This window comes from Acipenser ruthenus, chromosome 20 (genome assembly GCF_902713425.1).
Source record: "Acipenser ruthenus chromosome 20, fAciRut3.2 maternal haplotype, whole genome shotgun sequence".
NCBI classification, from domain to species: Eukaryota; Metazoa; Chordata; class Actinopteri; order Acipenseriformes; family Acipenseridae; genus Acipenser; species Acipenser ruthenus.
The window spans coordinates 1,228,313-1,239,940 of NC_081208.1; the positions used below are offsets into that span (position 1 = coordinate 1,228,313).

The window sequence follows — 11,628 nt, forward strand, 5'->3', positions numbered from 1 at the left end:
AGTTGTGTGGAGGGACTGCAGTAGAAAAGTCAAGGCAATGGTTTGGGGCTCCCAAATAATAAGACGGATGGGAGGCAACGAAAGAAAGAGGGTGGGTCGGGTTCACGGTTCTTTGAATTCTTTGATGTTTCGTTGACATGAGAGGGGGTGACAGGCGCTCTATTTGGGTGCCAGAGGTCTGGCTCGATCTGGACGTCCCAGCAGAGATTGAACCCAGTGGTTTTGGCTTCGTGATTTGGCCCGGAAGCCAAAACCAGTGGAACGAGGGACATTAATCACTGGCTATCAAATGATGGCTTTGCACATAAATACTGGTGGTTGTTTTATAAATGCACACTTAAAACTGTTTGCTTAAAACAAAGGACGTGGAAGAGATTCTGTTCCTTTTTTGGGATGGAAGGAGGTGGATGTAATTATTTTCCTTATCTCCAAGCTCTCACTAACTAAACGCTGTAATAACAGACACATCTGGCTTTGTAATGGAAGGTCGCAGAGGTGTAGAATGTTCAGACTCGAGTTAAACTTCACTTACAACATTAGAACGCCGACAGCCAATGAAGAATCCATTCAGACATGAATTAACCCTTTCAGTCCTGAAAGAGGAAGACCCGCCTTTCCTTAGCGGCGTATGTTAACATATGCCTTCGGAAATCACATAGGAACTTCAGGGGACTCCTAGGTCGTGTATAAATATATGTAAAACAACAACTCATGTGTAGTCAATAAAGGAGTTATTCAACTTGATAACTCAGGAGTGAAAGGGTTAACTGGGTAAGTGAGAAGTACCCAGTTATTACTATAAAAAACGTATCTGAGCATGATAGATGTGCACCCCTGTCCACAGTGTTTGTAGTCCCAGAGGTGATGAACCTGTGCCTTCTCTCCTGTGCCAGATTGCCCCGAGGGTCGCTGGGGAGTAGGCTGTCTGGAGACCTGCCCAGTGTGTGAGAACGGAGGGGTGTGTGCCATGAAGACTGGCCTGTGTGACTGCCTGCCAGGCTACATGGGCAAGCTCTGTCAGAATGGTAGGTACAGGAGTGACAGAGACAATGAGGAGTCGCTGACATGGGCACTGACCACTGCTCTCTCTCTCTCTGTGTTTGTGCAGAGTGCCCGGTGGGGCGCTTTGGCCAGGACTGCCTGCTGCGCTGCGTGTGTGAGAACAACGGCCGCTGCAATCCCGTCACGGGACGCTGTACCTGCGCCCCAGGCTGGACGGGACACAACTGCAGGAGAGGTACGCTCTATCGCACTTAATAAGCAAGCTTGTCATTCTTATTGGATTGTACAATACATGTTTTTTGATCATGGCTCTCCTCTGGTTTCAGCCTGTGACGCTGGCCGCTGGGGTCCTGACTGCGTGAACTCGTGTGACTGCAGGAACAGCGACGGAAGCTGCGATGCGGTGACAGGGCAGTGCATCTGCGAGGCGGGATACAGCGGCAGCCACTGTGACCAGGGTGCGTGAGCTTCCCTTCGCTGCTCCAGCCGGGCTTCTCTCTTAACAGACTCTGTGCACCAGCACCTCTTTTCCCTCTCCTTAACTTTTCGTTTGCCCTCAGAATGCCCCCCTGGCTCGTTCGGGACGGCTTGTCGGCACCGCTGTCAGTGTGATAACGGAGCGGCCTGCGACCATGTGAGCGGAGCCTGCATCTGTCTGCCTGGCTGGACTGGGACCTTCTGTGAGAGGCGTGAGTAGTCAAGTTCTTCAGGTGCTGTGAGGGGTGCATCACTATGGGATTCAAGCTCTTCATTGCAGTCTTCAAAAGCTACTAGGACTATACCAGGAAAGCTGAATGACTTTCCGTTAGCTGAGCTTTCAGGAGTATATTAGCCTTGCTGTAACAGTGATTTTCCACAGTGCTTTAGTGAGGAGGAATGATTTATTCAATTTAGTACGATCAGAAAGTGATGCCATGATGATACTTTCTGCCATTGTGCCGTATAAGTTACATTCATTTCCACATTGCATGTCCTTTTTCAACTGCAGTATTTAGCTTTTAAATGAAGGGGCTTTTAACACACAGCTTAAAATCCAGACCATTTCCCTTGTTACTGAATCTCAGCTCTGAGTTACTGGATCATAGATCTTGGTGCCAAAGCTGCTGAATATGAGAGGCTGCAGGACTCTGTAGCTCAGGGTTGCAGAAGGAAAGTTTTGCACATTTTCTCCAGGTGTTAGTTACCTGCCAGGCTGTGTCCCGGAGGATTGTAGTGAATCTGTGTGCGTTCTTGCAGCCTGTCCGGAGGGGTTCTATGGGATGGAGTGCAGACAGAAGTGTAACTGCTTGAACGGGGCTCGCTGTGACCTCCTGACCGGTACCTGTGCCTGCCCGGCCGGCTGGATCGGACCTCACTGCAACCTGAGTGAGTCCAACAACCCGCCCAAACACAGCAAACACTTCCTTCAGGGAAAACACAATGTTGCATGCTGTGCAGAACTGCATGGGAAAAAAAAGACTTTTGTTACACGTTTGTTACAAAATGAGATTTACTGACTTTGTGAACTTGCATACTGCCTCAGGCGACTCTAATGGCTTCCACATTGTTTGTGCCGCAGCCTGCCAGGCTAATTCCTACGGGGAGGGCTGCAATCAGACTTGTGACTGTCACAACGGGGCGAGCTGTGACTCACTCAGCGGGCAATGCGTCTGTGCACGGGGCTGGACCGGACCCAGCTGCCAGCAAGGTAACTACCCCTGACCCCTCACGACCCCTCCACTGACCCCTGACCCCTGATCCCTGACGCAAGAGAAAGTTCTAACTCTTCATCTCTCTTTCCTAGCATGCCCGGCTGGTTTCTACGGCGCTAGCTGCCAGCAGTTCTGTCTGTGCCAGAACGGCGGGTCATGTGATCACGTCAGTGGGCGATGCACGTGCCCAGAAGGGTGGACCGGGCTTGCCTGTGAACTGGGTAAGTACTCTCTGTATATTCACCATGTGATATCATGTAAAATTCCCTGATGGGAATTCTAGCAGACTCTTGCAGTGGTTTCATGGTGACCAGTAAACAGCAGGGAACGGCCACACGCACACACTTACTGGTTTCTACTCTTGCTAGTCACCAGCCACACTGGTAATTTCATCTGACTAATGGACCACAATCGAGTGGCTGCAGAATTGAATTGACATTCACAGTGTCGTATGTGAACCGTCCAGAACCCTCAACCACTTCAATTGTGATGCAGTAACATTACATGAAACATTTTGAACAGAGGAAGAATGCTTTTAGTTTGCTGCCAGGAGGAGTCCCAGCTAGACTTTCCCTGTGCCTGAGAGATCCGTCTCATTACAGCTTAGCAGTAACTCCAGGGCTAAGCAGTAATTCCAGCCTAAATCCTGCTCTGTCTCAGTTTGATTTAATAAAGAAGAGAAGACGAGAGCAGTGAGGATGATTGGAGTTTGTCTTACAGGATATAATAATGTACTGCAGTTGGAGGTCTGCTCGCCAACTCAAAGCGGTTGAATACGTGGAGATTCCGTCAAACTCTCGATGGCTTCAATTTGTATAAGTCCTACAAGATTGCAAAATACACTTCCAATTATACTGTGCGGATTCCTGAAAAATAAAAGCTAATGTGAAACAGGATTTCTACAGTGTAGATGGGGAGTCGGTGGGATGACAGCAAATCATTATTCTTCTTTGATCTTGTTGTTTTTGTTGCATCATTGGAAACTATTCTTTGCTGCTGTGCTGTTGGTTTTCAAATAAATGAAAACAGATTTTAGACATAAGAGTCTGGAGCCGCAGTGACAAGGAATGACTCGCGTTCCCATCAGCTGAGACTTCGCAAACGCCACGATCGCGCCCCTGTGGTTTACCAGAAAAGGCAGCCATTTCATGTGTCCAGACATGCCTTTAGGGGTGGAAGACATAAAAATGAAGGAAGGAACTACTGAAATTGCAGCTTGCCTCTCCTGTAGGGTAACTGCTGACTTGGACCGCGTTGCAAATGCATTTGAACCATCCTGGGCTACATTGCACAATATTTTCAGGATTTAAAGCAACGGTACTCATTTACAAAGTGTCCTCTGGTACGTCTTCAAGTGTTCCTTATTTACTAATATTCAGATTTCAGAATGTTAGCATCTATGAAACCGTATAGGACTGTCTGCAATAAGAACGCTTTCTACTCACCTGACCTATTTGAATGGCATGCTGGGTGCATCTTATATCCAACGCTACACTATTTTGAAGTTTAATCACCAGTCACCCCCAGGACCCCATGATTTTGCAATCACAGAAACCAATGCAGAATTCGGCACAGAAATCTGTATGTAAAGAGTTAACTGACTAAAGAATGTACCCAGGGCAGGTTCAGAGTGGTTCTGCCAGTCTCTCTAATCAATGCGTTTCCATCTCGTTTCTGCAGAGTGCACCCAGAGCAGGTTTCGGAGTGGTTCTGCTAGTCTCTCTAATCAATGCGTTTCCATCTCGTTTCTGCAGAGTGCACCCAGGGCAGGTTCGGAGTGGGCTGCCAGCAGAGCTGTGAATGTGAGAACGGGGGCCTGTGCGACCGGCAGACTGGACAGTGCACGTGTCGTGCAGGCTGGCTCGGGGACAGGTGTCAAACAGGTGAGATCACTGAAACAAAACATCTTACAGAAGCGCTGTGGTTTTTAACAACCCCCTGTCTTAGGATTGAGGCTCATACAATGAATCTGTAATACATAAATACAGCAATGGTACATAGATATCCAGAAAACTATTAACTGAGGCTTACTGTTGTATCAAGTATCAGAAAAATAAAACTAGTGAGAGACCTCACACCACTAATCATGCCTCAGTTTGGCCATACCAAAGCCAAGCTTGTGAATTAAAAGCATTTACTCATTTTCACTGGCTGGCAGGCAAACAGGCAGTCTGGCTTTGGAAGGGGCTCCACGGAATGGATTGTGACATTTATAAGGTGTTTATTACCCTATATTCAGGCTGGGGCTGCACTCTGAGTGCGGTGGGACCTTACAGTTAAAGTTAATTCACCCCTTCTCATTATTCCCTTCACTCTCCATTATGCAGAGTAGGTGCTAGTTTGCCTCTTTCGTGCAGCTCGCTGCCACACAGCCAGCAGTAAACGCACAGTAGCACAGAGTCAGGCCGTGTGTTGCAAGATATACAGGAACTGCAAAAACCACAGGGAATACTTTGAATGTGATTTATTGCATCTGCTAAAAAACAATCATGGGTTATGCTTCTGTCACAAATGTGTGTCCAGGGCAGGGTCATCTGCTCCAAATAACCTTCAGTTCAAAAGAGGCTTTCCTATTCTGTCCCTCCTGTGAATGTGAACCTCTTGCAATGAGCGAGTTCTGCCCTGGCCTGTGCTGTGTGAACGGCAGGCGGATGAAGTGACTCCTTGTCTGTCTTTCGTTCCCTCTTCCCCAGCCTGTCCCGTGGGGACGTTCGGCACGCGCTGTGAGGATCGGTGTGACTGCGAGCACGGGGCGTCCTGTCATCACATCACCGGGACCTGCCACTGCCCCCGGGGCTGGAGGGGACGGCAGTGCGAGAAAGGTCAGGACGTTTGACCGCTTTCAAAAAACAAACTAGGAGTTCATTAAAGAATGGAGGAAACGCTGTGAAGATGCGGCCCTTAAACTCTACGCTCTTAACATCCCTGGTGATCGCAGAGTGCAGTGACTGCACGCTAACTTTACTGGTGTGGGAATGAAGGAAAATGAAACAGTTTGGTATTGCTAAAACGTTCATCAAACTCAAGCAGCTGGGACAGTTTACAGTACTGCAATGTGCTTTGAGTACTGTATGATTGTGCTGTACTGTGCAGTCTTTCCCTCTACTGGACATGTTGTGTACTGCACAATAACTATATTTGTGTCTATTATTTTAATGCAGAACACTCGAAAAACCACCTGGCTTTTTGGTCCGTCAACATGCAAACAAATCAAAATATTTAAATATATTTAATCTCGGCTGTTATTGTATCTCATACTATAAAACTTTTTTTTTTAAATATATATTTCCTTTTTTCATTTCTTACACATTCCAGTTACTTACACCACTGTTTATCCCTCAGTGCCCTGCCCTCTAATCAAACGCACAGGCAGGCAGATGGTAAGATCCAGTTTAGCTTAGTGTGATTCTTTTGATTGGTTTGTTTTCAGCTTGCTTACCTGGCGCCTATGGAGAGAACTGTGCGCAACTCTGCAGCTGTCCCCCCGGCACTTCCTGTAACCACATCACCGGGGAGTGTGGCTGCCCTCCTGGATTCACCGGCGACGGCTGTGAACAGAGTAAGAACGAGCAAGCAGCATGCAGCTTTACAATAATGGGACCAGGAGCCACTAAACTGCCCACTCACCTCCTCTCTCTCTCCCCCTCCCCAGCCTGCCTTCCAGGGACCTACGGAGACAACTGCAACCAGGTGTGCCAGTGCTCAGTGCAGAACCAACAGTGCCACCCTGTGACCGGGGCATGCTACTGCGCGCCAGGCTACCATGGCAACGACTGCCAGCTGAGTAAGTTACACTTACCAGAAAGCAACAAGTTGTATCTGTATAGTGCCTTCTACATGCATATGTTGGATACAACTTGCTAAAGCACAGAAGAGGATTGAAATATGGTTGAAACGTTTAGCAAAGAGGGGATTAAAATCTTTACAATGTTATTGCAGTACAGCATTTAATGAAATATACCGAACCAGATACAAAACAACACAGGCATTTGATTACGTTTCTGTAAAGTCGTTGCTGTCTTCTATGGGGCAGATTTATGTTTTGTTGTTGTTGTGTTAAAGGTTATTGAGTGTTTAGGAGTAGATATCGGCTTTAATAAAAAAAAAAAAAAAAACATTCTTCTTGTTCCCAGAATGCCCAGATGGACTGTATGGCCCTAACTGTGAGCGATCGTGCCAGTGTCTGAACGGGGGTCACTGCGAGACCACCACTGGCACCTGTGAGTGCCTGCCTGGCTACATCGGAGCAGACTGCAATACCAGTGAGTATCACTGCCAGCAGTGTGCATGTGGGAGCACAGTGTCCTGCACTGCTCCTGGGAGGGATGTGTGCGTTTACATTTCATCTGGGAGCACAGTGTCCTGCACTGCTCCTGGGAGGGATGTGTGCGTTTACATTTAATTTCAATTTAAGGTTTAAAAGCGTTTATACACTTAAACTTGAACCCATTGGGGAAATCAGAAATGCCATCATGAACGGTAATGCGTGTTTCTGTTGCGTTCCCAGCATGCCCCGCTGGTCACTACGGGAAGGACTGCGCTCAGGTGTCTTCCTGCCGAGACGGGGCGCACCATGATCATGTGACAGGAAACTGCGCATGTCCAGCCGGGAAGACGGGCGCTCGCTGTGAACGAGGTGAGATCCAAGCGACAGCGACTTCCTTCTTAACTTTAAACGTTTCTTCTGGTAGCCTAACGGTTGTAAACCTGCACTTGCAAAGACTGCAGTTGAACTGACTGGTGGATTTGCTAACACACTGTTGCTCTGTAACGGCAGGCTGTGAGAAGGGCCGCTTCGGGGAAGCCTGCCTGCTGTCCTGTTCCTGTAAGAACGGAGGGCGGTGTGATCCAGTGACTGGTTCCTGCTCCTGTGGACTGGGCTGGACTGGGCCGCACTGTGAGAGAGGTGAGGCAGGACATGTTAAAGGTGATTGCTGGTGGTCACTTACAGCAGCAGAATGTCTCGAAACCCTTTTTAATGTGTTTTCTTACAGAGTGTCCCCCGGGACGATACGGGGTAAACTGCCAGCTGGACTGCAGGTGTCAGAATAACGGGACGTGCGACAGGGTGACGGGTGGCTGCCAGTGTACCGGGGGATTCTACGGGCACAGCTGTGAACATGGTAAGACACACACACATTGGAAGAGAGTCAGGGAAAATAAGAGGTTAGCACCCGGCTTCTGGTTCCTCAACATGCAAATTACCTTCAAATGTTAGGGTCAGATTATTAGCACGGCCAGGATTAAATATATATTGTTATACCCTTTTTTGGGCCACAGTAAATAGAACACTATGTGCACTATATTTTTTTCCTAGCCTGCCCTCCTGGGTTCCACGGAACAAACTGTCAGCTGATCTGTGACTGCAGAAACGGGGCGACTTGTGACTCCGTCTCTGGCCAATGTCTGTGCCCGGCTGGTTACCGTGGAGACCACTGTGAAAAAGGTTAGGCAAGCATTTTCGCTTTCTTGACATCTTTTGAAGCAAAAAAAAAAAAAAAATACTGCTTCTAGCTTGCCTTTGTAATGCAGGATCAATAACTTTGCTTGTGCTGTGCATTTTAGCATGCATTCTCACTCTCACACTCTGCTCTTCCTCAGAATGCGAGCGAGGCTCGTTTGGAGAGCGATGTCAGAGGCCATGTGACTGTGAAGGAGACGCATCATGTGACCCGTTCAGCGGAAAGTGCAGCTGTCCCCCTGGGAAAACAGGAACCAAGTGTGACATCGGTACGGAGAGGGGGTGGGGACACTGCCAGGAGTTCATTTTAACAGAGCTTCCCCTTTCTGAATCATCATTGTCTTTCTCCCCCAGACTGCGGAATTAATCGCTTTGGGCCCGGCTGCTCTCTGACCTGCGACTGCGGCCACAACGGCCAGTGCAACCCGCGCAACGGACGCTGCACCTGCCTGCACGGGTGGATCGGGCTCACCTGCCAGGAAGGTAAACACCCACCTGCTCTCTCACTATTAATGAGTTTCATCAGCAACGTTCATGAGGAATAAGCCAGAATTACAAGATCAGGGTGGTTTGCATGGTTCTGATGAGCAAAAGCAGCTGTAAAGCCAAGGGCTGCCATCCACAAGGTATATAAGTTATTGAGCAAACTGACACCCCCTGTTCTATTTGGTTTCCAGGGGGACCCCCCAAGCCGACACATCACTCCCAAGGCCCAAGAGAAGACCTCTCTCACCTCCAAACAGCAGTATAGCATCCCAACGGGCAGCCACCAGCACCCCTGCACGGATACAGCCTCCTTTCCATAGGACAGCCAGGGGCTTCAATTCCTGCATTTTTACAATAATGCACCAGCTATGATGATGGGAGGGAGGGGGGGTTGCAGAAAGAAGCCCATGAGAACTACTTGTGTCATCTTCATTTGTTTGACAAGCCATGCATACTGTACTTGCACTCTGGGAACTATTTGGCAGCAGTTTGCTGGTTTGCAAAAGAGTAACTTCTTTTGAGATCAGCTTCTAAAGGGAGGGATCAAGACACTAAGCAGTTGTGTCCAAGCCTGGCTGGAGACACACTTCTAAAATCCACTGCGTGTGGAAACAAGCCTCTGGGAGACTAAGAGGATACTGCAGTAGCATGAAAGACATTGCATTATTCAGAGACGACACTCGAAGCAGCTTAGCGGGTTTGGAGACCCCCAGCTTTGACCACAAAACCTTATCGAAGGGGGAGACTTCTTTGGTTTAACACAATTTGAAAACACATTTAGCCATGTAGAACAGTTAAACCATTCTCAATACACACCTGACATGATTAAGAGAACACACCCAAGCACAAGTCACTGTCAGAATGCACTGCTTGTGCATTGTACCTCAACCAGTCAGCCTCATCCACTCCCTTTCCAAGTAACACAACATTTGGCAGATTTTCATTAAACATTGAACTCTTTGATTGAAACGTTGGCTTGTTTTAAAGGCACAGTTGCTAGATTTTAGTAACTTTTTTTTTTGTTTGTTTTTTTAAGTGAGCACTATTGGGTATAGGGTGCTGATACCACACCCTGCCACAGAACAGTTCAATTCGAAGTGATCGTTTTCATGCACACAGTGAACCACAATGCCTCTTAGCAAGCCAGGGAACCAAATGCACCTTGAGTAACCTGCTGTGTGCCCAGTTGTACTTGTTTCTGTTCCTCGTCATTCGCTGCTGTACAGACTGCCTGAAACATTATTCATTTGTATGTTTTTTTTATAGATCTTCACGTTAATAGTAGCTTATGTATAAGATAGCGTATGGATGGATGTATTTATGGATGGATGTATGCAAGAACATATTTAATTTCACTGGTGTGTAAAAAGCAATACAAACACAGCTTTTGCAAAAGAGCGAAGGGAGTAAAATGCATCCTGCAAAGGCAAGCAATAGTTTTAGATGCAGATAATGCTACGGAACAATCAAGTGAGCGACGTGAATTCCAAAGGATTAATTTCAGACGGTGAATCGTTATCTTCATGTTATACCAAGGTGGCAAGCACTGTCATTTCTGATCTGACCCCCCATCTGTGAGAGATGAGGTTAACAGCTCTCTAACCACGAATGCAGAGGAGCCTGGCTCTTTTGTGCTGTGGTTATGATGCTCACTGCGGTGTGTGTGTGTGTGTGTGTTTGTGTTTGCCGGTTCACGCACAGCCTCTGCCCTGATCCACCTGCCTAGATTAAATAAAAAAAGCACAGGGCCACACTGATAAAGCACACATGCCTGCTGACAAGTACATAGCTGTGCAAGTCCTTCCCCCAAAGGGCAAATGCTTCATGAAGGTGGCCCATGCTGCTTCAGCAATCAAATCTCGTTTTGTATTTTTTCTATTAACCCGAGCCAACATTATCCTTTGAATTACTTGTATTGCAAAATATGCATAAAAAAACACATTATTCAAATATTAAAAGCATTGGGTTGGATGTGATCACTATGTCGTGCCTGATTAATGATGCAATATTAATGGCCAGCGTTGTGAATGAAATAACTGTCTGTTGCATACTGTATGCTTTTTATTCATTATAGAAAAGAGAAGCCTGCTCGTCTTATTATAATTGGTGCTATCAAGTTTGTTTTAATTGAAACTTTACAATACTGAAAGATGATGTCACTCTAAACATGTATTGGAGTTGGTATGTAAAATATTTACTAAAGCATTTACTATGTCCATTTTTTGTACTGTATATAACATGTTAAAAAAAGAAGCTATTAATCCCATTGCATTGAATCATTTCCCATTGTGTGGCTTGCACTGTCACTTACCTGACTCACTGTACAGTTAAGCAGCGTGTTAGTCTGCACCACAGTGTGGTATAGCATTAGTCCCTACACTGACCCAGGAGCAGACCAGAGACACCAGCTGTGGTGGAGCTTGCTGGCCCTTCTGTCTCCCAACAGGGATCGCAGCAGACAGTGGAGCACGGAAAGGATTCAGGCATCACAGACAGAGGTGCCATCTGTCTCTCGTCATCTAATAACATGAATGGGAGGAGGAAAGGCTGCGTGGCAAACTAGCAAAGCAAAAACTGATAAGCAAATGAGCTATCTCGGTGTGGTAGCGCATAGCTGAGTTTTGTAAAAGCTCAGCAGTTAAATCGCTGCACGCATCTCCAGAGGTGAAAGGCAGTAACTGTCCTGTACTGTTCTCAACGTCTCTGCCTGGGACCATCAGAACCTTTTATAATGATCATGGTTTGAGTAACAGGGCTCTGAACCATCTGCTGCTTTGCAGGTGAATGAAATCATTTAAAGCTGGTACTTGCATTATGGTAGCGGACAGGGCTTACAGAAATCTTCCTAAGACTCTGTACAGTGAATAGCCAGGATGTGCAGGATATGATAGGTTAACACTTACACATTCTGTACATTAAGTACTGCGTGTTTTACATCCAGTTAATTAGAAAGCAACATAATGCAAGTAAAAAAAGAATTATCACTGT

General features: G+C 46.9%; 1 protein-coding gene across 4 annotated transcripts in view; it reads left to right on the forward strand.

Moving 5' to 3' along the window:
* LOC131698813 (multiple epidermal growth factor-like domains protein 6) overlaps positions 1 to 10,901 on the forward strand; it is an 81,346-nt gene extending 70,445 nt beyond the window's left edge. For all 4 annotated transcript variants that reach the window (XM_058993029.1, XM_058993032.1, XM_058993030.1 and 1 more), the window contains 19 exons: positions 894 to 1,025; positions 1,109 to 1,237; positions 1,329 to 1,460; positions 1,563 to 1,691; positions 2,239 to 2,367; positions 2,561 to 2,689; positions 2,786 to 2,914; positions 4,448 to 4,576; positions 5,387 to 5,515; positions 6,124 to 6,252; positions 6,346 to 6,477; positions 6,827 to 6,955; positions 7,201 to 7,329; positions 7,471 to 7,599; positions 7,688 to 7,816; positions 8,011 to 8,139; positions 8,295 to 8,423; positions 8,509 to 8,637; positions 8,832 to 10,901. In XM_058993029.1, coding sequence (XP_058849012.1) covers positions 894 to 1,025; positions 1,109 to 1,237; positions 1,329 to 1,460; positions 1,563 to 1,691; positions 2,239 to 2,367; positions 2,561 to 2,689; positions 2,786 to 2,914; positions 4,448 to 4,576; positions 5,387 to 5,515; positions 6,124 to 6,252; positions 6,346 to 6,477; positions 6,827 to 6,955; positions 7,201 to 7,329; positions 7,471 to 7,599; positions 7,688 to 7,816; positions 8,011 to 8,139; positions 8,295 to 8,423; positions 8,509 to 8,637; positions 8,832 to 8,905 — 2,405 coding nt within the window. In that variant the 3' untranslated portion in view covers positions 8,906 to 10,901. The remainder of the gene's footprint in view (positions 1 to 893; positions 1,026 to 1,108; positions 1,238 to 1,328; positions 1,461 to 1,562; positions 1,692 to 2,238; positions 2,368 to 2,560; positions 2,690 to 2,785; positions 2,915 to 4,447; positions 4,577 to 5,386; positions 5,516 to 6,123; positions 6,253 to 6,345; positions 6,478 to 6,826; positions 6,956 to 7,200; positions 7,330 to 7,470; positions 7,600 to 7,687; positions 7,817 to 8,010; positions 8,140 to 8,294; positions 8,424 to 8,508; positions 8,638 to 8,831) is intronic.
* Positions 10,902 to 11,628: the final 727 nt, after the last annotated feature.